General features: G+C 39.6%; 1 protein-coding gene across 1 annotated transcript in view; it reads right to left on the reverse strand.

Moving 5' to 3' along the window:
- The window catches only part of LOC108275567 (protein LKAAEAR1), a 33,085-nt gene extending 9,080 nt beyond the window's left edge, over positions 1–24,005 (reverse strand). Inside the window, exons 1-3 of the mRNA XM_017486466.2 lie at positions 23,925–24,005; positions 17,014–17,355; positions 9,128–9,247 (exon numbers count right to left, since the gene is read on the reverse strand). Of these exons, the coding sequence (XP_017341955.1) occupies positions 9,128–9,247; positions 17,014–17,307 (414 nt within the window). The 5' untranslated portion in view covers positions 17,308–17,355; positions 23,925–24,005. The remainder of the gene's footprint in view (positions 1–9,127; positions 9,248–17,013; positions 17,356–23,924) is intronic.
- Positions 24,006–25,689: the final 1,684 nt, after the last annotated feature.

Genomic DNA, 25,689 nt, shown 5'->3' on the forward strand with positions numbered 1-25,689 from the left:
GGAATGCCTCACCACCCCCTATTCTGTTGATTTTTTGTGTCCTACTGTGTGCCTCCTTGGGGCCCTTTCTGCTGACTTTGGCCCATCATGGATGTACAATGCAAGCTCCTCATGCCTGTTTCACCCAGTATCCACTCAAGTATCGACTTTTGTCCGCGTCCAACCGTCTCTGCCCTTGTTCTTTCCCATCTGCCTCTGCTCCTCTGTTGGCGTATATCCTGTAGGAAACGTGTCTGCCCGATGTAATGTCTCCCTGTTCGCTAATGATTTGCAAATTGAGACCCTCTCTGTCTGTGATTCATCCCCATGCACCCCCAGCGTGACAATTCCCCTACCTGATCTTAGTGTTGGTACTGTTCCCCTTGCGGATGTTTTCTGGTTTTGCGGGGGCCAACGTGTACGCCAGACTTTGCCTGCGGAATGGCGGGGATGCTGCGCCCCGGTTAGGTTGGATGGTAAGACCCGTGTTTTGTTGGTGGCTGACCAACCGTCATCCAGCCGATCCCGTTCACGCCGCGATGTGGCCCTGTGGACTCAGTATGTCCGTGACGCTGGTGCAGCGAACTATTCTGACTGGGCAGCTGATGAGACCATCCATCTTGACTTTGGGGGCACCCCCGTTGGCGTTCCTGCTCGCTACAGAGCCATGGAGGCCGTTGGCAGTGGTGTAGCGTCTATTTTGCTCCCGGCCGTGCAGATCAACCGCAACATGGCATGGATTAATTACATGTGGTACAACGAGCAACGCTTCATTAACTACTCGGTGAGTGCTCTTGGACTGGTCCGTGATCAGCTCCATGCCACTTCCCTCATGGCTGCTCAGAACCGTTTTGTCCTTGACCAGATGCGGGCCCCCGAGGAGGGTGTCTGTGCAATGATTGGTCCCGAATGCTGTGCTGCAATCCCTTTGCACACTGGTTCTGAGGGTGCCCTCTCCAAGGTCCTGGGCCAACTACAGGCCCTCCAAGCAGAGCAAGTGGCTAACTCCGGCTTTGGGTCTAGTCTCCGCCTCCCGCCGTGGCTCTCCTGGTTTCTTTCTGGAGATTGGACTGCTGCCCTGACCTGCTTGGGAGTGTCCCTGTTCATCCTCCTTCTCCTTGTGGCTCTGGTGGCCTGCTGTGTGATCCCCTGCGCACGGCGGATGGTGATGTCCTCCACCTCCTTTTCTGGCCAGTACGTTGTTAAGGGTGAGGCATTACTGCCTCAACGGGGGGTGTTGATTGAGACCATGCGACGGGAGACAATGAGCAGCGACAGCAGCGACAGACGGGGGACAATGAGCAGCGACAGCAGTGACACCAGCGAGACCATCTACGAGAACATGAGACGGGACATGAGCCAGGACTGATGGGAAAGGGGGCGCAAGGACCCGTTTGTACAAGGTAGTGGCCAAATGGGCCTATCCGAGAAAAACGGGACCTATTGGTGTTTTCTTTGTGTTCATCTGTGTAGCAGATCTACTGAACCGGCTAAATTTGAGCCAGCAATAGCGAGGCAGGAACCATTAGTGATCCTGCAACTGCCTCTTCACAGCATCGGTCAGAATTGTCTGGTAAAAAATTGCTGGTTCTCCTAGCCGAATGGAGAGGGGAGCGTTTGAAGATGGCCCCCAGAGACATCAGCGAGCCTTGTCTGGGGGCTGAACATCTGAAACCCATTGTAAGGGACCTTCTGAATGGTTGGCTTATGAAGCAGCAAGCTGCTCAACTTCTCAATGTCCACACTGGGAAGTTCTTTCCATGCAAATGGACCCCCAAGCCATCTAAAAGGGGGGTGAAAACCAGACTAGTGTCTGGAAAGCAGATCAGATGGGCCAACTATGCACACATCCAACGTCTTTATAAGTTCAAGTGGAAAGCTGCAGCGGCCACCATGTTGGAGGGGCATTGGAGAGAGGCTTACCTCAGTAGGGACCGCACCTGCTATGGATTGGAAGACTACGGGGTGGAGGTGTTTAGTCAGCAATCAGCACCAAGGGCATGTGGTGGCATGGAAGGCATGTAGGGCATGGAGCAGAGATGGTCTATAGTCAAACCAATTTCCCTGGGAGAATAACTGTGGCACTGCAGGGTATAGGAAAAACTGCTATGGGGATAGACAAGATAAATGCGAAAGGTCTTCTAAGATTGCATCAACAATCCCTGGCTAGCTACTTCAACATCAACGGCGGTGAAAAACTACCAGGATGCTAACTGGGGCCAGTGTAGTCATCATACCCAAGGTAGACCGTCCTAAGGACCCTGAAGATTTTAGGCCAATCTCAATAACTTCCACAATTACGTGAGCATCTCACAAGATCCTTGCACATAGGCTGTGTAACAACTTAGTCTTCTCCGCTCTTCAGTATGCCGTCCTCCAGAAGGACGGATGCTTGGAGGTGAGCTTCCTGCTGCACAAATTGACCGGTTGTGATGCTTTTTCTGGACCTGGCTAAGGCATTTGACACCATTTCCAAGGATGCTATCATTGAAGAGAGCAAGTGGCGTTCCTCCACCGCTGATCAACTACCTTGAACATCTGTACAAGAATTCAACCATTCGCCTGAGTGGCACTCCAACCAGATGTGGTACAGGAGTGAGGCAAGGGGACACACTGTCACCCATCCTGTTCATCCTTTTTATGGACATTGTTGTCAAGGTGGCTATCCACGAAATCAGGTTCAACCTGGATGTAAGCCAAATTGATGAGTTAGCGTACGCAGATGATTTGGCATGATTTGCCGAATGGCCCGAGAGAGAACAAGACAAGATAAGTGGCCTGACTAGGGCCCTGACGGAGAGTGGAATGTCCCTGAATGCTAAGAAGTCAGTGGGCCTTATGATTGTGAGGGATGACAAAAGGAAATGCATGGTCCTAATCCCAGCTGGGATGCTTAGTGGACGGCAAGGAACTTACCGACAAGAAGGTTGATGAGTCAAGCCACTACTGGCTGAAGAGGCCGGTGAGAGTTTTCCCATGCCTTCACTTTAGAGGCATCCAACTGTGTGGCAGAGTCCTTTCTACAAAGGCAAGGTGTGCAAAGGGGAACGATCGTCTTGTCATAGACAACACCTGCCATGGAGCCTGTGGGGAGCGTGGAACTCTGAATCACATTGTCCAGGTGTGAGGCACACTGTGCATGACACAACAGGATAATGTGGAGAGTGGAACAGCTACTCAGGAAGTCCTCCTCCAAGATATGGGTGGAGCCGGTTATCCCGGTGGCCTCATCCTTTATTAAACCAGACCGAATAATGGAGAGGGAGTGGTCAGTGATTGTCATGGATGTCTTGGTGGTGTCTGTGCACAGGATGGATGAAACATGGAGGATCAAGGTGGAGAAGTATGGGTCCCCATCTAATCATGAATATATCCTTGCATGAAAGATCTCAGTAGTATTAAGCATCTGCCGGTCATCATATCGAATAGAGGTCTCCTGTATGAACTATCAGGTGTGTGCCTGAGAGCACTAAGGTTGACAAACCGAGATTTGACTGATCTATGTTTGCTGGCAATAGCGGGTTCCCTGAAGTGCTGTGACCTCTATACAAGGGAAACAAAGTAGAAGCGTCGGAGTCGTAAGAACTTGACTTGCCAAAAGCAGCTATATCTGGATACGGAGGAACCAATAGCGCCCCTAGGGGTGCTTCAAGTCTTGGCTGAGGCTTGATAACTAGTTGTAAAATAGCTAACTGCACTGAAGCTACTTAAATGGGCAACATGATTGTGAATTAGCTTATGAATAACTGTGTATATTTTTGCATAAAGAAACTAAACACAATTAAAAAATAATTCAAAACAATTATTAATTTATAATGTTTTAAAAAATAATAATATTTACTACTTATCAGTTTAACCTGTAACTTATCAGTTTAACTTATCAGTTTAACTAATGGCGTTCACCTGTATGTGCGTCCTTAAATTTGTGCTTAAACTCGTATTATGATCTAAGTTTTGGACAAAGTATTTTAATCTGATTGGCAAAGATTACATGTTTAGGTGTAAGATTTATTTGATTCCTTAAGGCACTTGAACTTCCACAAATAAGTTCTCATTATTGGAATCAATCGCCATCTCTCGCTCCATCATGGATAATCAGAATGCATGTGTCGAACTTGAATAATTGATACTTCCGATAGGCCAATAATAATATATGCAATGATTAATAATAATAATAATAATAATAATAAATATAGCTGAAAGCAGCAATACTGGGGTCAAGCCAGTTATCTGCAAGGTTTTCAAATCATTTAAAAATACCGGCCGGAAAGTATTCTCAACAATGTCGTAATTGGTATCACTGTTCTCGGCATGAACCACGAAATCTATCAAAACCAATCTCATGACAGTAGGCAAAAGGAGTTAATAGCTATCAGCATTTTTAGTAATAGCATTATAATTTTGACCATAAGGTGGCGCTGTCCTGAAACTTTTTGAGTGCCTTCAAAGCCTCGTCCCAAAGACACATACTGAGATTCATAATGATATGCCAAGGCGTTCATAAAAGACAGCATTTTAAGACTAAATTCAAAATGGCCGACATCCAAAATGGCTGACATATGAATTTTCATATCGTTGCACTTGGTATGTTCCCTTTCTTATGAGACCAATTTGTTGATTTTATAACATACTGTTCAGAGGTTATTAGCAAAAATTTGCTTTTTTCATAGCTCGTGACCACTAGGTGGTGCTGTTCCGAAACGCTGCTGCTCAGCGCAGAGCTTAATGTTGATGACACATACCAAGTTTCATCATAATCCCTCAAAGTGTTATGGAGATATACATCACATCCATTTTGGCGTGCATGCCGTGAATTTGTTGACGTGTCATTCAAAAACTGTAAAAACCTTTTTGTCATAACTGTCTCTAGATGATGCATGGCAATTTTCGTGGAAATCGGACAAACGGCCTAGGACAAGTTAAAAAAGGTAGATTTTTCAGAAAAATGGCGGAAAAAGATTTCATGACAGAAAATGATCATGCAATCGAATCATCCTGAGCCATGGAATTTCATTTCTTGGACTCATGGTACAAAAGTTATTAACATGAATGTGAGTGAAAATTTGGACAGTTGGTGGCGCTAGAGGGATTGAGTTAGAGACTCCAAATTTGCTCCATTAACAGATCAGAATGTTCTCTATCTGTGAGCCAAATTTCAGAACTTTCCCACAAGTGGTTCTATGGGCTGCTACAGACTTCCAAATATAACATATAAATAGAATAATAATAATAATAATAATAAGAAAACTAATAAAAACAATAGGGGCCATTGCCCATTCTTGACTTGTCCCTTAATAATAATGACAATAATAAATATAGCTGCAAGCAGCAATTACGGGGCCACGCATTAAAGAGGCTAAACAAGGAGATATACAAGCATGGCAGGGAGCATAAAGACTGACTGTAAAAAAGTGCAGTTTCAGACATTTGTATATGATTTTAGGCAAAATGGTTGAATATTCATAAATACAATCAACTGTTATATGATTTAATTGTTTATCTTATTTGACCAATACGTGGTGCTGTGACCAAATTGATGTGACGTGGTCAGTGTGGGTCACAATGACCCACACAAAGTTTGGTGTCAATATGCAAGAGCCTTGCAAAGATACAGCCTCTGAATAGTTTTGGCATCATGCCATCAAAGTTGTTGTGTTAAATTAAAACAGTTTATGAACACAAAATCCATAACTTTTGGCCGGCATGGTCCAAATATGATCTGAACTGAATTTGATGAAAATCGGGCCAGCACTCTAGAACGAGTTCAAAATAGAATGTTTTTAATGAAATTCAAAATGGCAGACAGCAAGTTCAAATGAACATGGCATAATTGCTATCATTGTTCTCAGCATGACTCATGAAATCTATCAAGTCCCATGTAATTATAATAGGGAAAACTAATCAAAAGATATTAGCATTTTTTGAAATTGCATTATAATTTGTGACCATGAAGTGGCAGTTGTTGTTGATGCATTAAATGAAAACAGTTTATGAACACAAAATCCATAAATTTTGGACGGCATGTTCCGAAGCTGTATATATAGAATATATATCTGAGATATACGTTTTGTTCATCTGGCCCCGATGATTCCAAAGATGATTCCAGACACTTGAGTCTCTGAAAAACACTTGAGTCTCATTCAGAACCATAGATTGTCCTAAAACACATGCGTGCCAAATTTGGTGAAGATATTTCATTTTGTTCAAGAGTTATAGCCATTTACGTAAAAGGGGCCATGCCTACTTCCTGTGTATTCGCATACCATAGCTACGTCAAGTCGAAAGTTCAAACTTTTTTTTTAATAATTTTTGATATTAAGGCTCCATAGATCCGTTTGGCTCTGGTTTGGACCTGATCAGACGGAAAACCTATTACTAGTTCGCAAAAGTAGGTTTTACAAAAATACAAGATGGCAGAAATTTTTTCTTTGTGGAATACATTTTCATGTTTGTCTGGTCAAAAAGATTGCAGAGATATAAGACACTTGAATCTGTGACAAACGGTTAAAAAATGTATGGCCATTTTTCTAAACATGCCCAATATAGCGCCACCATCTGGCTGATCAGGCCAAAACATTGTGATGCTGTAGTACTCTGGGCTACTACCATCCCTCATAGTTTCAGCTCTATAAGCCTTATGGTTTAGTCTGCACAGTTTAGGGCAGAATAATAATAATTAAATAAATAAATAAATAAATAAAAATCCTTACAATTACAATAGGGTTTCAGCCCTTTGAGCTTGAACCCGTAATAAGAACACTAACGATTACAAGATGTGCCTACACACCTTTGCTGAATGGCTCCTAATAATAATAATAAGAATAAAACTAATGATTACAAGAGGTGCCTACGCACCTTCGGTGCTTGGCCCCTAATGTAATAATTAAAAAAAATTATGAAAACAATAGTTTTGTTAGTCTAATAATTCTTATTCTTCTTATTATTGTTATTATTTTACCACTGATTAATTAATTAATCATGAATATAATAACAATAAATAAGTTAAGATAGGAACCTTTTCTCTTGCTGATTGAGATGTATGCATGTATTTACTGGTTGAGATGTATGAGATGCATGTTGAGAAATGCAATCAGATATGTTTTTATTCATAACATTAAATAAATCGCTCAGCATGCACTGATAAACTCGTTGAATTATTTTATTTTATTTTATTTGTAAGTAAATGTAAACATTGTGTTGGTTGCCCATTAACAACAAAGCATTAGTAATATTCTCTGTATGAGTGTTAATTTATTATGGCTTTATCACTTACCCGCCCCATACGTCACCTAACAAACTGTAGTCGATCGCTTTATGTGTTCATCACATGGTCTCTTCATATCCATGTGAGCTATAATGAGGCTATTAAATCCTGTCAAGCAACTGGTAACACTAAATTTGCAATGAAGTGAACCATTATAATTGGACAATTATTATTATTATTATTATTTTATTTATTTTTTTTACAATTGGTCATGCTACATCGCTACTCATTTGAAAAAGTAACTCGTTGCTGGAAAAGCTACACAATTTTTAAAGTAACGGTGCTACTGTCATACTACTGAAATATGTAGTTAAGTTATTAGTTTCGCTACTTTTTGTCGGCCACTCCCCAACACTGATTCTTAACAAAAATGTTGTATATAGTTGTATAAAATGTTACTATGTAATATACTATGTAATATAAAAAGGCTGTTTGGTACTTTTGGTACCATATAGAATAATTTTAAAATATTATTTAATAATTCTATAAAAATATTTTAGGATGCTACAGTTAACCATGTTTTCTTAATTGTGTTTGTTCCAAATGGATTTTTTTTTTTATATGATCATATTTTATTTTATGTAGACTTTTTGCACTTACATTTGGGGATGGAACAAGGAGTCAATTCTAATATAGTAAGTCATGGTTCCATTTCTGATTTGATTTATCTTGCTGGCATGACCAGATAAGAAAGCCAATCAATGTTCGCACACTAGAGGTGTTAATGTGTGTTTAGTGCCCTCCTTACAATGCCTTTTGTGAGAGAATTCTTACTTTTTTGGTTAAAGTACATTTTAGTGCCCCCAGAAGGAGTTAATTTACCATCTGGATCACAGATTTTCTGTCCAAACGGACGCTAAAATAGTAACATTTGGAAAGCCAAAATCTCTAGAGTCTCAGCACTTTTCTGGATAACATTTTTAAGAATCAGTGGTTGCATTGGTATTCAGTATATGGTAAAGGCCAGTACTTACACTTGAAGTCAGTTATTTATTTATTTATTTATTTAAGTGTGGTGGGACTGCCCCAAATAGCCAAATCTTTAGCCTGTATAATTTGACAAGATTTTATGTGTTTTTGCAGCATTGTTTTTCCAAAACAGAAAATATATGAATAAGACACATTTGACATTTAGTTAGATTCATAAACATTTTAAGCATTTTAAGTAAAGATGCCTGGGCTTAAATTATTATTATTATTTAATACTATAGATATTTCACCACACATTTGAGGAGCTTTGTAAGGTGGAACTAATGGACTTGAATGAGTGATGGCAAATGTTCAAGGTTTCAGCACTATGCGCTGTATTTTTGAATGGCAATTTAAGTTGGAAATGTGCATAACTGAGACACACCACTGTTTTGGTACACAGTAATTCTGATTAATTAATATTTACTTCCTTTTTACTAAACTGCCTTCAAATCCTGCCTTCCATCCAATGTTCATTTTCATTACACTCACTCCATCATTTGCATCTGCCCGCTTACAGCTGAGTGTAATGCGAGTTATGTGGAAAAGAAGTGAACAAAATTTGCAAGCAGTAGTTCATATTAAAGTGTCTTGACTCATAAAACCTTGAAGATGTTTTGCCACTCTTTGAGGAGTTTCATTAGTTTACTTACTACTGAAGCTATTTGGAGGAGTGGTGCAGCATATTCAAGATTACAAAACAACCCCTGTCACAATGAGGCAGTCACAGTAATGGGCAGATGCCAGAAAACCTTCATAGACATGAGAGCCTTGCTTTATATTCAATGTTGGTAATGTCTACTATTAATAATCAAAAACATGAACATATAAGTGAAAAATATAAATGGAAATCATACTTGCTTTTTAAATGTGTAGCCCACGTAAGCTATTTTACTGCAGCAGAAACCAAGTTACCTGTAGCTGGTCCAGGCTGTCTGCATTAATCCTCTGTTTCTCCTTTGCCAGGAGCAGCTCTAGGCGCACAGCACTCTGCACGCTGGCCTGGCTTGAAATCATCAGGTTAATTTCCTGCATCTAGGAAATGCAGAACACAGTATAGGGTTCAATGGCATGTGTTTATTTCTTTCTGCAGCAAATCTCCAAAGATTCACACATACTATGGCTAAGCTGCCAAACCTTATTCCTGGTGAGCTACAGGGCTCCAGCCTTTCAATAAACCTGCTGTATTTAAAAGGATAATTAGCCAAAACTGAAATAAACATCATTTTACTTACTTTTTTAAGTTTTGGATTGGAGCTATATCACATAGCTATAAAGAGTAATCTTAAAGCAGGAATCAGAAATGCTGTCAGTCCTTGCAAGTATTAGACTCAGGTGTGACCCTGAGTCAATTGTATGCTCAATTGTATTCCAATAATACTGATTTGTATGCTTAATATTTTTAATTCAGTCTCATTATGCTTTTGCTGCTATTATTACTGAATTATTTAATTCAAACTCATTCTGTTATGAGTAGGCATGCACAGTACACTTACAGCATCCTTAGTAACTGCCGGTCACAGTAGGTTAAAGCTTGGCTACAAGTTTGTTGAAATAGAACCAGTTCTATTTTTTGAAATATAACCAATTAAATTTATTAGAAATTTATTAGGAATTTGTACAGTGAGGGAAAAAAGTATTTGATCCCCTGCTGATTTTGTATGTTTGCCCACTGACAAAGAAATGATCAGTCTATAATTTTAATGGTAGATTTATTTGAACAGTGAGAGATAGAATAACAACAAGAAAATCCACAAAAACTCATGTCAAAAATGTTATAAATTGATTTGCATTTTAATGAGGGAAATATGTATTTGACCCCTCTGCAAAACATGACTTAGTACTTGTTGGCAAAACCCTTGTTGGCAATCACAGAGGTCAGATGTTTCTTGTAGTTGGCCACCAGGTTTGCACACATCTCAGGAGGGATTTTGTCCCACTCCTCTTTGCAGATCTTCTCCAAGTCATTAAGGTTTCGAGGCTGATGTTTGGCAACTCGAACCTTCAGCTCCCTCCACAGATTTTCTATGGGATTAAGGTCTGGAGACTGGCTAGGCCACTCCAGGACCATAATGTGCTTCTTCTTGAGCCACTCCTTTGTTGCCTTGGCCGTGTGTTTTGGGTCATTGTCATGCTGGAATACCCATCCACGATCCATTTTCAATGCCCTGGCTGAGGGAAGGAGGTTCTCACCCAAGATTTGACAGTACATGGAACCGTCCATCGTCCCTTTGATGTGGTGAAGTTGTCCTGTCCCCTTAGCAGAAAAACACCCCAAAAGCATAATGTTTCCACCTCCATGTTTGATGGTGGGGATGGTGTTCTTGGGGTCATAGGCAGCATTCCTTCTCCTCCAAACACGGCGAGTTGAGTTGATGCCAAAGAGCTCCATTTTGGTCTCATCTGACCACTACACTTTCACCCAGTTGTCTTCTGAATCATTCAGATGTTCATTGGCAAACTTCAGACAGGCATGTATATGTGCTTTCTTGAGCAGGGGGACCTTGCGGGCGCTGCAGGATTTCAGTCCTTCACGGCGTAGTGTGTTACCAATTGTTTTCTTGGTGACTATGGTCCCAGCTGCCTTGAGATCATTGACAAGATCCTCCCGTGTAGTTCTGGGCTGATTCCTCACTGTTCTCATGATCATTGCAACTCCACGAGGTGAGATCTTGCATGGAGCCCCAGGCCGAGGGAGATTGATTCTTTTGTGTTTCTTCCATTTGCGAATAATCGCACCAACTGTTGTCACCTTCTCACCAAGCTGCTTGGCAATGGTCTTGTAGCCCATTCCAGACTTGTGTAGGTGTACAATCTTGTCCCTGACATCCTTGGAGAGCTCTTTGGTCTTGGCCACGGTGGAGAGTTTGGAATCTGATTGATTGATTGCTTCTGTGGACAGGTGTCTTTTATACAGGTAACAAAATGAGATTAGGAGCACTCCCTTTAAGAGTGTGCTCCTAATCTCAGCTCGTTACCTGTATAAAAAACACCTGGGAGCCAGAAATCTTTCTGATTGAGAGGGGGTCAAATACTTATTTCCCTCATTAAAATGAAAATCAATTTATAACATTTTTGACATGCGTTTTTCTGGATTTTCTTGTTGTTATTCTGTCTCTCACTGTTCACAAACCTACCATTAAAATGATAGACTGATCATTACTTTTTCAGTGGGCAGACGTACAAAATCAGCAGGGGATCAAAGACTTCTTTCCCTCACTGTACATCTGAGTTTGTTCCAGTGTTTCCTTAGTTTCTGGGGGCATAGTGGCAGAGCTCATAAAAAAAAAAAAAAAAAAAACATTCCAATGTTGGCCATGTCTACTTTGAATTTAAATCTGAATGCACATACAGATACAGATATTTGTAGCACAAAACAGATACAGATACATAGCATTATACCCCTGATGTTTGTGTACATTGATTACACGGACACAGGTAGATGTTGACCTGCTATGACATTACTGCCTGTCACACTTCCTCCGGTACCCATAGGACTACTGCTCTTCAGCCTCGCCAGAATGCCTAACACAGCCAAAACCATACTGGCATTCTTGAGGAATTCTTGTACAAGTTGGCTTGTTCCTTTTCCTTCCTATTCCTATGCTTTTGGATGTGCTCAGCCCTCTGCAGGCTGGCTGGACCCTATTTGATATCCTTCCACAGCCCTTTGAGACCTTCTTTCTCACCCGGTGTTGCCTTCCTCCAGTTACTTCGGTGTTGTTGTTACTGTTGCTTGATCTCTCTCTCTCTCACGTCCCTTTTTTGTCTTGGCACAGTGGTTTTCTTGGTGGTAATTATGCCAAACCTTACTTTACACTCCTGGTACAGAATTTCTCCAAACAGATTCAGCCTAGCCTCCACACCCCCTCACAATGATCTCTCCATCCACAAAGGTCCGCATCCTTTCTTTGCCATGCAATTCGTCCGATCAGGCCTATCTTTCACCACGACTCTCGGAGGGCCTATGGGTTGTCTTCTCTTTGTTGACTTCGTGGTAAATAATTGGTGTCTCTCTTGGGTTACCAGCTGCCCACTCTTGGTGCAGTCTTTCCTGCTGCCATCCAGTCTATGCAAACTACAAACTGTATTTTCAGTTGCATTTCTTATTTTTTAAATTTTTATAATTTCAATTTGCATTTTCATTTACATGAAATACAGTCTGCCAAATTTCAAATGGAAATGCAGAAATTGAAAAGTCCATTTGCAATTGCATGTCCCATGTTTTATGAGTAATGACCCTCTCATATAGAAATAGCAATAACAATTACCCTGTTTGCTATTTCTCTTCCTCTGCATCATGTATGGAGCCTGTCAAAACAGAATCACAAATCCCTTTGCATTTGCATTTCTGATGCCTTGCACAGAAACCTGCTAATCAGTGTTGGGGGTGGGAGAATACTATTGGGAGTGTTTGTATTTGGAAGTGATGTCACTTATAGTCGACGGCCAAGAAGGAAAATGTGCTGTACAGACAATTGTGCCAATTTTTTGCTTTAAAATAATGAAAGAGAAATCTGTTGCCATAAAATCATAGATTTCGGAGCAACACTGCTAGCAGAAATGTTTTCTAACACTCCTATCATCAGACGAGGTGTTTCTTCCTTTAATGGTGAATATTGTATTGAAGATTTGATAAGATGAAGAAGGTGAAGTGATGTGTCATTACCTACCCTTGAAAACTCAATGTGTCACATCAACATTCTTATCCTTGGTATTTTTTTTTGTAACTAAATGGATCCCCAATAAAGTTTGAAATGAAAACTATACTTTTCTCAAAACATTTTTTGTTAAATAAGGTCCTGTTTCTACGCAAAACATGCTGGCTATTCCTCACAGCGGGCAGCGCATAGCAGGAGCAGAGCAGAAGCAGAGTGCCGCGATCATTTCCACGCCACGTCTGTTTTTACTGTAATGCTTGCTTGTAGAAACTGACTAGTTTTATTTTTCATTTGTTACAGTTAAAATTACATCCAAACGAAAACTTTACATCGCCAATCCTTTATTCATGGCTGTGTATGACCCCAAGGTACTCTAAAATGTGGTTGACTGTGAGTGACATGACTTCCAAATAAAAACATGCTCTATAGCATACTCACACCCCCAACATTGATTGGTAGGTTTCCATGCAAGACATCAGAAATGCAAGTGCAAATGGATTTGTGATTCTGTTTGATTTCTGGAAGGCTCTACACGCGACCCCGAGGACGTGAAACAGCAAACGAGGTAATTGCTATTATATGACAGGTTCATAACTCGTAAGACATGGGAAATGCAATTGCAAATGGACTTTGCATTTCCATTTGAAATTTGGCAGACATTGTACATTCATGTAAACAAAAATGCAAATGGTAATACATGATTTTCATTTTCATTTGCATTATGTGTCCACAAATAGGAAGCACATTGTGGTTTGCAATTGCTTTTGAGAATTGTCTGCAAAATACTTCCAAATCAAAGCAGAACAGCTTGCTTTTTTCATAGGAAAATGGTGCCTTAGCCAGACTGAAGTGATTTTGTTTTTCATCATCAGAATGCAGGAAAGTAACTATATGTTGGTCTGGTAGGAGACTGTTAAACATCTCACATGTTAAAATTTAATTACATTTCAAAGTGGAATATGATGGAGTGCACATGCTGTAGCAAGTTTATAGTGTCACTCAGTGTGCTTTATACTGCATCTGTCAATTTGTGCTGTTTTGACAAGAAAAACCTCTGGGTTATGCACGTAACCCTGTTCCCTGAGAAGGGAACGAAACATTGCGTGAGCTACACACTGTGGGAAGTGCCCTTGTGTGTGACCAGTATCTGAAGTCTGTGTGAAATCACGCCTATTTATAGGCCTGCCATGTTAAGCTGATGTGGCAATTTCATGCGAAACTGTAAAATGGCACCTGTGAAGCATGTCCTCAGACCCTATTATCTGAAGCAAAGACGCAATTCACAAGCATGCCCTAATATTACAAAGCAACCAAAAGTCTTGTTCCCTTCTCAGGGAACATGCGTAACCCAGACGGTCCCTTTTAAACAGAACTCACCTGTAAGCACAAAACCTGTAAACAAATACAATAAACCTCAATGTTCAGTCTTTGAAGTCTGCTCCTCTTAAATATATTTAAAGTTATACTATGCTATACTATATTAGACATTTTCCACTGTCATGGTTCTCAGTTGGAGCCAGTTCACGAACCACTCCGCGTATATTGTGTATATGTCTGAATAATCTCATATAGGATGTGATTCGGTGAGTTCATTTACCCGTCAGATGCAAAGCACTTTAGTTTAATGGTGTTCATTAGGGATGCACCTTTTTTTGTTTAAGCTTTAATCAGGAGTTTATAAAGAGTTAAATGTAAGCTCTCTTACATATTAGAAGAAAGGCTAATAGCCTTCTAAGGAAATAGCAAACTAAGCTTAATGTCAAATTGATATTAAATGCAACCCATAGTAATTAAAAATGATTTCATTTCTCATTTTATTTATATTTTATGAAGTTATTATAATATCTATTTTTTTATATTAAATGATTTATTTATAACCAAGCAGATTTTCTGTCTTTACATTTTATTAGTTTTGTTAGTTTGTTTATCAGTTGTTCCTTTTAGATCGGTTCCCCAGTACAGTGTTGCCATGTCTGCTGATAATATAGTGTTTTGGGGGGAATTTAATTCAAAACGTGGAAACTGGAGGTGACTTTTCTAATGATATCCGGCAACCGTGAATTTAAATGAAGTCAATGCTCTAGTAGAGTCTAGTAGAGCAGCAGCATACTGTATGTTTACAGACTGAACAGTTGCTACTCTTGATTATGACTGGTGAGGAATCATTTAATAAAAAAGTTTGAATTAAACCCACTTTGTAGCGTTAGCATTATTTTTCATTTACTTTGGGTAATCAATAAAAGATGGAGGTTCATGATATCGGGAAGTTTAAGCAGATGATGTACAGTGTTACTCTTTTCATCAAAATGGCTTCTTTGCAGTATTTACACACTTGTTTGGTTGACTGAGGTGATGAAAAGCAGTGTGAAAGTAACTGTTGCGTAGTGTAGATACATTTTGGACTTCCTGTAGTTTTTATTCCAATTGTATTACACAACTCCGAACAGGTCACTCGCACCGGTGCGAATAAATATTTATTCACAATCGCACAAAGTACATTTCAGTCGCAAATGCGAGTGAAATGGTCGCACTGTAGAGCCCTGAATGGTCTCATGTGCAATAGGCCCAATGGTATGACGTTGGCTGCTGCTGCCATAAGCCCCAACAGTCTCTCATCGAGACTGGAGGGGATGCCCAGACACAGCTTTATCTTGTTCCATGTTGATAGGATTGCGCCTGTGCATGTTGGGGATAGGATCTCATTGTAGTAGAATGCTATATAATCCCTAGAAAAGTTGTCCTCTGCACTGGAGAACGCATACTTTTCTTGTGGATCAACCTGAGCCCCAAGCTCTTCATGTGGGCGAGAACTGCATCTCGATGTTGAATTGCCAGTTCCCTGGATTGCGCTACAATTAACCAGTTGTCCAGATAGTTTAGTACACAGATGCCCTGGAGTCGCAAGGGACCCAGACCCACATCCATGCACTTTGTGAAGGTGCAAGGAGATAAAGCTAGACCAAAGGGAAGGAATACCGATATTGGTATGTGTTGCCTCCAAACACGCACCTCAGGAAATTCCTGTGACTGGGAAATATTTCTATGGGGAAATATGCATCTTTTAGATCTATCATCACAAACCAGTCCTCAAACTGAAACTGTGGAATGGGAAGTTTGAGGATCAACTCAAATCTTGAACCTTTATGTCCAAAGAATATGGTTCCAATGGTGCAGATCTAAAATTACCCGCATACTCCCATCTCTGTAAAAACCTCCCTCCCTCAGGGAACGGGGTACATGTTCTCCTTCCGCATTCTGTTGGAGGGAAACCATCAGATTTTCATTGCCCCATGACAGCTTGCTGACCAGAGAAGACTAAAAACTTGGAACGACATTGTCTAGAGAGGCCCTACAGTAATACGGGGGTTAACTGCCCTAACAAGTTCACGTCCCCTGATACTTCCCTCTGTACCCCATCATGACCGCTTCTTCGTCTGCTTGGCATTAATGATCATTCTCAGATCAGGCTTACTAGAAGGCTGCGACTGTGGCCATCTGGTCTCCCTGGCTCTCCGTGGGGGGAGGCGGGCCACCACACTCATTATCTGTGCTTCCCTCGCACTAGTGCTGGCCTGGGCTCCACTCATTGATGCCTGGACGAACTTGACAAGACGGGGAAAGAACTGGCTGAATGCCACAGTTTTCTGTTTCTCCTTCCGAAACCTGTCCAAAACCTCTCGCATGGCGTTAACCACTCCGCTAAACAGGCCGGAAAGTTCAACAGGGGTGTCCAGCAGGGAGACCTTATCCTTATCCCCCATCCCTGAGAGGTTGAGCCATAGGTGCCTCTCTGCTGCAACCAAGCTACCCATTGAACAGCTTATATGATGGGCCATTTGCTTGATTGCCTGGAGAGACAAATCAGATTGTAATGCATTCTGGGCAAGCTCTGCTTGAGTCTACAGTTATGCTAACTTGTTCCCTTTTGCCTCCATGAGCTCAAGCTAATGAACTTCACTTGGGTTAATAAAATTAATGGAAGTTTCCTTAAGAAAGCAGCTGATTTCCCCAAAGACAAATAGTGAAGGGAATATAATAAGGGTCTAGTGAAAACAGAAGGTTATTGGAATGCAACCAAAAACCTGCATTCAGCATGTAACAGCAATTTATGAGGTCACGTTAGTTATAAGACATACCTACCTTCAAGTTATGACAGTGTAGCGTCATCTGTCGAATCCTATTCCTTGCTTCGGCTGCTTTTAATTGGCCAATAAGTGTGTCCTGGTGCAATTTTGAATCCAGGTCTTGAAGAGGATTTTTCCGCCATGCTTTCTCTCTCTCGTGAGCAAGTCTAGAGTGGATGCGTTTGTGACAAGCTGCCATCCAGGCTTGTATCTCTTTAGAGGGCTCAGCATAAGCTAGGTATCGAGCCTTTTGCTGAGGGCACATTCTCTTCAAATCTACACTTCTGTTGCTGCCCCACTTCTTTTCCATCTTGATTTGCTTATTGCACACACAATGAAGCAAAGCTTCAAGGTATTTCTGTAAGATGAGAGATGTTAAGTAACCATAAGTTATGCCAACTATTCAATTCAAAGTGCAAAGGCTTATTGGTATCACCATATTATGTTACTTAATACTAAAGCACATACATCATCCCAAATTTTCTATTAATACTAGTTAATAAGGTAATTTAAGATGCTACTTCGATAACATTACATAGCCTGTGAGCACTGACTGACCAGCGATCTCAATATCCATTACGTGGCCAGTTTGCTCTGACTTATATTAGCCCATAAAAAGATTTTATTTTACACACACCCCCCCCCCCCCCCCCCCCCCGGCCCCGCCGCATTGCCTGGGAGAACTAACAAAGTGATGTTTGATGGAGTATTTGCGATAGAAACAGAGCTCTCTAACACCAAAACAGGCCACATGATTCATTGTTATAAGCTTAGATTCACTGAGAATACTAGCCATCCAGATATTATTATGTTTGCCAATCACATTCAGCCAGACCACCATGTGGCTTCTGTTTAGGATGCAAGCACTGATGACGGCAGCCACAGCAGTGATTTCCCTAGGTTTGGCGGAGCTACAAGCTGTTCAAAAGTCGATTATCTGTCTATGGCTAGACCAAAAAAATCTCACAGATGAAAATGCATCCTTGTTGCCATGACAGGAGCTACAGTGCTGTGAAAAAGTGTTTTTGTTTATATCTCATACTAAGTAGTTTTGGATCTTTAAACAAAATACAACATAAAACAAAGGCAACCTGAATAAACACACAATATATATATATATATATATATATATATATATATATATATATATATATATATATATATATATATATATATATATATTTTAACGAAGCTAAAAAAGTTATCCTACACCTATCACCCATGTGAAAAACTAATTGCCTCGTTAAACTTAAAATCTGGTTGTGCCACCAATAGCAGCAATAGCTGCAACCAAACGCTTCAGGTAACTGGAGATCAGTTTTTCACAGCGCTGTAGTGGAATTTTGGCCCACTCTTCTTTGCAGAACTGCTTTAGTTTAGCCACACTGGAGGGTTTTCGAGCATGAACTGCCTGTTTAAGGTCCTGCCACAGCATCTCAGTTGGTTCCATTCAAGACTTTGACTAGGCCACTCCAAAACTTAAAACTTAATTTATCTTTTTGTGAGCCATTCAGAGGTGTACTTACTCCTATGCTTTAGATCATTGACTTGCTGCATAATCCAGTTCCACTTGATTTTCAACTTACAAATTGAAAACTGCATTCTCCTTTAGGATTTTCTGGTAGAGAGCAAAATTCATGTTTCCCTTAATTACTGCAAGTTGCCCAGGCCCTGAAACAGCAAAGCATCCCCAGACCATCACACTACCACTATCATGCTTGACCATAGGTATGATGTTCTTCTTGTGGGAATCGGTGTTTGGTTTACACTAGATGTAACTGGACCCCTGTCTTCCAAAAAGTTCCACTTTTGACTCATCAGTCCACAGAACATGCTCCCAAAAGGTTTGAGGATCATTAAGGTGTGTTTTGGCAAAATTCAGATGAGTTTTAATGTTCTTCTGGGTTAACAGTGGTTTTCGCCTCGCCTCTCTTCCATGGATGCCATTTTTGCCCTTTTTGATAGTGGAGTAACGAACAGTGAACTTTATTGGTGTAAGAAAGGCCTGTAGGTATGTTGTCCTTGGCTCGTTTTGTTGTTGCTGTGCTCTTGAAGCAATTTTGGAAGGTAATGACTCTCACTGTGGTTCTTTTTGCATCCCAGAGCCTTTGAAATAGCTTTGTAACCCTTCCCAGACTGATGTATTTCAATCACCTTCTTCCTCATAATTTCTGGAATATCTTTCAATTTTGGCATAGTGTGTTACTTGGTAATACCTTTTCACCAACTCCATGCTGTTGAAAAAGTTCTATTTAATTTTTGATTTGATTGAACAGGGTTTGCAGTAATCAGGCCTGGTTGCATCTAGTCCAGCTGAACCATATTATGAATGCAGTTTCATAGATTTGGAGAACCAATAATTACATTGGCAAATAAATTTTCACACAGGCCCAGTTGGTATTGGATAACTTTTTTACTTTAATAAATAACATTATCATTTAAAAACTGTATTTTGTGTTTACTGAGGTTGCCTTTGTTTTATCTTATATTTTGTTTTCATTTCTAAAACAATTTAGCATGAGATATACACCAAAACCAGAAATCAGCAAGGGGGGAAACAGAATAACTTTTTCACAACACTGTAAATAGTAGCTTCAGGACATTTTAGGTCATTTTTAACAAAACAAGTTCTGCCTTTCAGTGGTGCTCAGAGAAAGATAAGCAACACAGACATATTCCTTACATCTGGGAAGCAGAGTGGCACTACAGAGGCATTGTGAACATAATTACCATGCCTTTTAGTAGGGACTGAGCTCCAAGCCCCTACTGTGTCATGCCACTCTAAGAGAAGTTTTTCCTTCTCTCTCATTCAGAGTTTGCTGCTTCAGGAAGTCTCTCCAGGCCAAGTTCTACAAGGTTAACATAAGAACCCTCCCACTGGTGTGAGTGAAGGACAACTCTGAGCATCTTTCTACTTAGTCCTAGGATAAATCCTATTCCTCATGCAAAACGTTATCCAGGTGATTCTCGTTGCCCCTGGCATATAGGTGGAGTGAAATATAACTCTAGTTATGAAAATATACAGTGAGGGAAAAAAGTATTTGATCCCCTGCTGATTTTGTACGTTTGCCCACTGACAAAGAAATGATCAGTCTATAATTTTAATGGTAGATTTATTTGAACAGTGAGAGACAGAACAACAACAAAAAAATCCAGAAAAACGCGTGTCAAAAATGTTATAAATTGATTTGCATTTTAATGAGGGAAATAAGTATTTGACCCCTCTGCAAAACATGACTTAGTACTTGTTGGCAAAACCCTTGTTGGCAATCACAGAGGTCAGACGTTTCTTGTAGTTGGCCACCAGGTTTGCACACATCTCAGGAGGGATTTTGTCCCACTCCTCTTTGCAGATCTTCTCCAAGTCATTAATGTTTCGAGGCTGATGTTTGGCATCTCGAACCTTCAGCTCCCTCCACAGATTTTCTATGGGATTAAGGTCTGGAGACTGGCTAGGACACTCCAGGACCATAATGTGCTTCTTCTTGAGCCACTCCTTTGTTGCCTTGGCCGTGTGTTTTGGTCATTGTCATGCTGGAATACCCATCCACGACCCATTTTCAATGCCCTGGCTGAGGGAAGGAGGTTCTCACCCAAGATTTGACAGTACATGGAACCGTCCATCGTCCCTTTGATGTGGTGAAGTTGTCCTGTCCCCTTAGCAGAAAAACACCCCCAAAGCATAATGTTTCCACCTCCATGTTTGATGGTGGGGATGGTGTTCTTGGGGTCATAGGCAGCATTCCTCCTCCAAACACGGCGAGTTGAGTTGATGCCAAAGAGCTCCATTTTGGTCTCATCTGACCACTACACTTTCACCCAGTTGTCTTCTGAATCATTCAGATGTTCATTGGCAAACTTCAGACAGGCATGTATATGTGCTTTCTTGAGTAGGGGGACCTTGCGGGCGCTGCAGGATTTCAGTCCTTCACGGCATAGTGTGTTACCAATTGTTTTCTTGGTGACTATGGTCCCAGCTGCCTTGAGATCATTGACAAGATCCTCCCGTGTAGTTCTGGGCTGATTCCTCACTGTTCTCATGATCATTGCAACTCCACGAGGTGAGATCTTGCATGGAGCCCCAGGCCGAGGGAGACTGACAGTTCTTTTGTGTTTCTTCCATTTGCGAATAATCGCACCAACTGTTGTCACCTTCTCACCAAGCTGCTTGGCAATGGTCTTGTAGCCCATTCCAGACTTGTGTAGGTGTACAATCTTGTCCCTGACATCCTTGGAGAGCTCTTTGGTCTTGGCCATGGTGGAGACTTTTGGAATCTGATTGATTGATTGCTTCTGTGGACAGGTGTCTTTTATACAGGTAACAAACTGAGATTAGGAGCATTCCTTTTAAGAGTGTGCTCCTAATCTCAGCTCGTTACCTGTATAAAAGACACCTGGGAGCCAGAAATCTTTCTGATTGAGAGGGGGACAAATACTTATTTCCCTCATTAAAATGCAAATCAATTTATAACATTTTAAACATGCATTTTTCTGGATTTTCTTGTTATTCTGTTTCTCATTGTTCAAATAAATCTACCATTAAAATTATAGACTGATCATTTCTTTGTCAGTGGGCAAACGTACAAAATCAGCAGGGGATCAAATACTTCTTTCCCTCACTGTATGTCATTGAATAACCATCATTTCCCCTTGTCATTTGGAATAGGCACTGTCAGTACAAGAACTTTTTTTTTTTCATCATATGCCTAAGTAGGTCTTAGGTGTACTCCTCACTGATGTGGTTGTGTAAGTATAAAATGTGCAGTATATAGCATTAGACTTCAAAGACATAAACATTTTGTATTCTGTTAGAACTTAATCCACCACAAATTAATTCTGTTGACTAATATCATGACTGGCATACACTATTACATTACATTAAAAAGAAAATAATTATCTGTTTGTACATATTGTGGATTAAACTGAATTTAGACCATGTATGTAACTTCCAAGTTGATTTTCCTGAGCATAATTTGCAATTCAAAGCCAACACCCCTAACAAACTGTTTTCAACCCACTTTATTGGTGTGATGTTATAAATGAGTCACATATGAATATCCATTAATAATGGTAATAGCCAAGTATTAACATCTTATTCATTTATTCTGTAAATCAATATCATGACCTTTGGTATTAATAATTACATAAATACATTGGTATTCATAATTACAATGAGATATATTATAAATACAAATGAAATATACGGATACATGTTACTAAAGCTTTCGCATGTGGCATGAATGAAATAAATGTTTTATACAGTGTTGTAAAATCACCTCTACATGCAACACTAAATTAGGCCTTTACAACTACTCTTATTATCCTATGCCACAGTCCTTACCCAGATCATCCCTACAGCAATTTTTATAACACTATGTCAATAAAGTGGGCTAAACCTGATCATGTTGTCTCAAAGCAACTTGTTAGTGGTGCTAGCACAAAAGTTCCCAAGTTAATTACATAGCCTAAAGTTTGGGGTAACCCACAAAAAAAGACTGTTAATAATGTAAATAATCTTTATTAATACTGCAAGTCATTACAGCAATTAACACAATGAGTTAAAAAATATGTTAACACTTAACTATTACATTATTACTGGCTATTCATGTAGCTGCTTTTAATGAAGGTGAATTCAGCTATATTGGAACATCAGGTAAATTTGGACAGATTAACCTAAAATATCTTTATTTTCTGGCCTGATAAGTGAAAGTCAAAACTTTTATTGCTAAGCCCTTGAAGTGGACATACCTGACAGAAATAACATAATTTAATTAATCTGATATCATATAAGGGGATGTTTTCAGCATCAAAAAATTGGTAGGAAATTTGACATACGTATATTTTTCCTATTTTTAAAGGGTCAGACTAATATGATACATATATACATAAGATGTACTATTGTAAGAAAATGAGCATAAGGTTAGTTCAAATCATGTACATATTCTATGTTTATAATTTATTCATTTTCAAGATGACCAAAATTTCCAAACATGGTCTGGTGACAATTATTTAACCTGTTCATACTGAAATTGTGAAATATTGAAGATTTTCTAAGCACCTTAATATGTAGTTGATTTTATTAAATCTACTGTGTTCATACAATATCCAAATAGGTTAAGTTTGGAGACGATTTAAAAAAAATAAAATAAAAATTCCTGTTATTGAAACGTGCTGTGCTATGAATATGTAGCCTATACTGCAATGTTAAACATGTAATTTAGGATTAAAGCAAATTCCTATACCAATGAAAACGTGTCCATCAAACATACTATCCCGAATTTCCAAACGCTTCATAAAAATGGCAAAAGGCTAAGCCATGCTTCTTTTTCAGCCTTGACATATAGATAGACAACAACTTGAGGAATTAAGAAATGTATCATATGTTGGGGTATTTGTTTTATTTAATGGCAAAAATCTTAGACAATTTGGAAATTTTAAACGTGAGCTTTAGAAAATCTGTTTAGAAATATAGCTTATAGGCTATAGGGTAACCTAGGCTTTTTATACTAGCTGAAATTTGTGGTGGATAAAGTTAAACGTTTGCTTAGATTTTTTTTTAAATTTGTAACTGATAATAAATATATACATCAACATAGCAGGTAAATATATTTTCTCTCTAAAAAAATATGTCAACATGAATCCCAGAACGTGGTAAATCCCCAGTAAACGATGAAGTAGTGAACCATCATTATGTAATACTACAACACATCCAAATGATATAAACTGACGATAGGTATCATATATATTTGACAGGCTAATTATCACAGGCAACAACTGACACCGATAAATGCTGAAACTTTTTTTTAAAAAAATTTAAGACGCCGGTGCTCTGTGGGATTTTCCCCGAAGCAATATTATTATCATTAATATTGTCATTAGCCTCAGTTTATACACACAAAAACAGTGTCATCACTATTAGTAGCTTACCAGTGCAATGTGTGCCACTGTAAATAAAATAAACGTCAGTTTCCAAACATGGAGGCGCGCATTCACATAGCGGGTTTGTGTACTGGCGTTGTCATAGCAGCGCGGTCTCGAGCAGTAACGCATACGTAGAAATCATTAGGATTTTGATATTCTAACGATATACATTTACATTTATTCATTTAGCAGACGTTTTTATCCAAAACGACTTACAAATGAGGATTTCCTTTACATACCTACCTGTGATATTTAAGCAACAGAAAGTTATTATAACGTTGGAGCCTAGTGGCACTTTACTTGAGTATGGGAGTAGGAATAATCGGAAGTAAATTTGTGTAAGTACACACAAACACACACACATATATATATATATATATATATATATATATATATATATATATATATATATATATATATATATATATATATATATATATATGTGTGTGTGTGTGTGTGTGTGTGTGTGTGTGTGTGTGTGTGTGTGTGTGTATAGATATATGTATATATATGTGTGCGTGTGCGCGCGTGTGCAGGGAGGAGTACACCAGTCCATGTTTTTGGGACGTAGGAGGACAGGGAGAGCATGCAAATCTCAACACACACAGTAACCTGAGCTCCTGATCGAACCAAAAACCCTGAGCCCTGAAGTAGGCAGCAGCACAAACTGCTGCGTCACTATGCCACCCTGTCTCCAGGATCTTGCATGTATTATATATATATATATATATATATATATATATATATATATATATATATATATATATCCCTATTCTATTACTATACGCTATTAATAAGCTAATATAAGCTATTAATGCTCCACTTCTCTATAATATTTACAAGAATAGTGGGTGTTATTCAAGGCGCTCTTGCCTTGCAGTCAATGCAATCTTTTTAAGGGGCACAGGTCATTAAAAAAATTTCACAAGGCCGTAAGATATTATCCATTATCCTCCTCCTCAGTGGTATTGTAGGAATACGGCTGGTATTTTTGATATATTGTACTTGCTTTGCATTCAGTGCACATATAAACTCTCAGCAAGTTACCATCAAGCCAGCATGATTGCTCTGATTTTGGTTGCATCTCAGCTTGCCTTAAAGGAGATGGCTTACCATTCTCAAGGAGATAAAAGGCTTTACTTTCCAGCCGGTATATATTGCCTTGACCCTTAAGTTAATACTCTAAACCTCACTGAAACATTTTCTTTATCATGGATTAAAGTTAGATTTCAAGTAAATGACCCTCTTCATGCTGACTTACAATTAAAAATCTTCATTCTACATGACTATTTTTAACCTACATCAGTCTAGCGAGGTTATTGACGCACAGCAGCCTATGAGGAAATATAATGACATTTTATCTCTCATTTGGTCACATAGCATTCATTCTTGTTTGTGGATAATTATGCTAGGTTATTTGCAATTCACCTCATGTTCACTGTTAATGCTACTTAAAACTGCCCTGCCTAGTGCTTAGTGTGTGTTGCTGACACCAATCTGTTTGTGTGGCTGATAGCAGTGTTTCCATTTGCATGGAAGAGATAGGTGTCTGTCTTTCACTTGACCCATCCTATTTTTCTCTGCATTGATGTGTGACATTTGCAATATCTTTTATTCACTAATCAGGCACTGCAGACTTAATCATTGTCAAATCCCATTTGGTTGACTCCAGAAAGCCATTTATGCCTGAATGTGAATAGGTAGTAAAGTTATACGCTGTTGGGCTAATTAGCACCCCCTTAAATCTGCTGAAGAATTATTTCTCCTGTCA

This window comes from Ictalurus punctatus, chromosome 15 (genome assembly GCF_001660625.3).
Source record: "Ictalurus punctatus breed USDA103 chromosome 15, Coco_2.0, whole genome shotgun sequence".
NCBI lineage: Eukaryota > Metazoa > Chordata > Actinopteri > Siluriformes > Ictaluridae > Ictalurus > Ictalurus punctatus.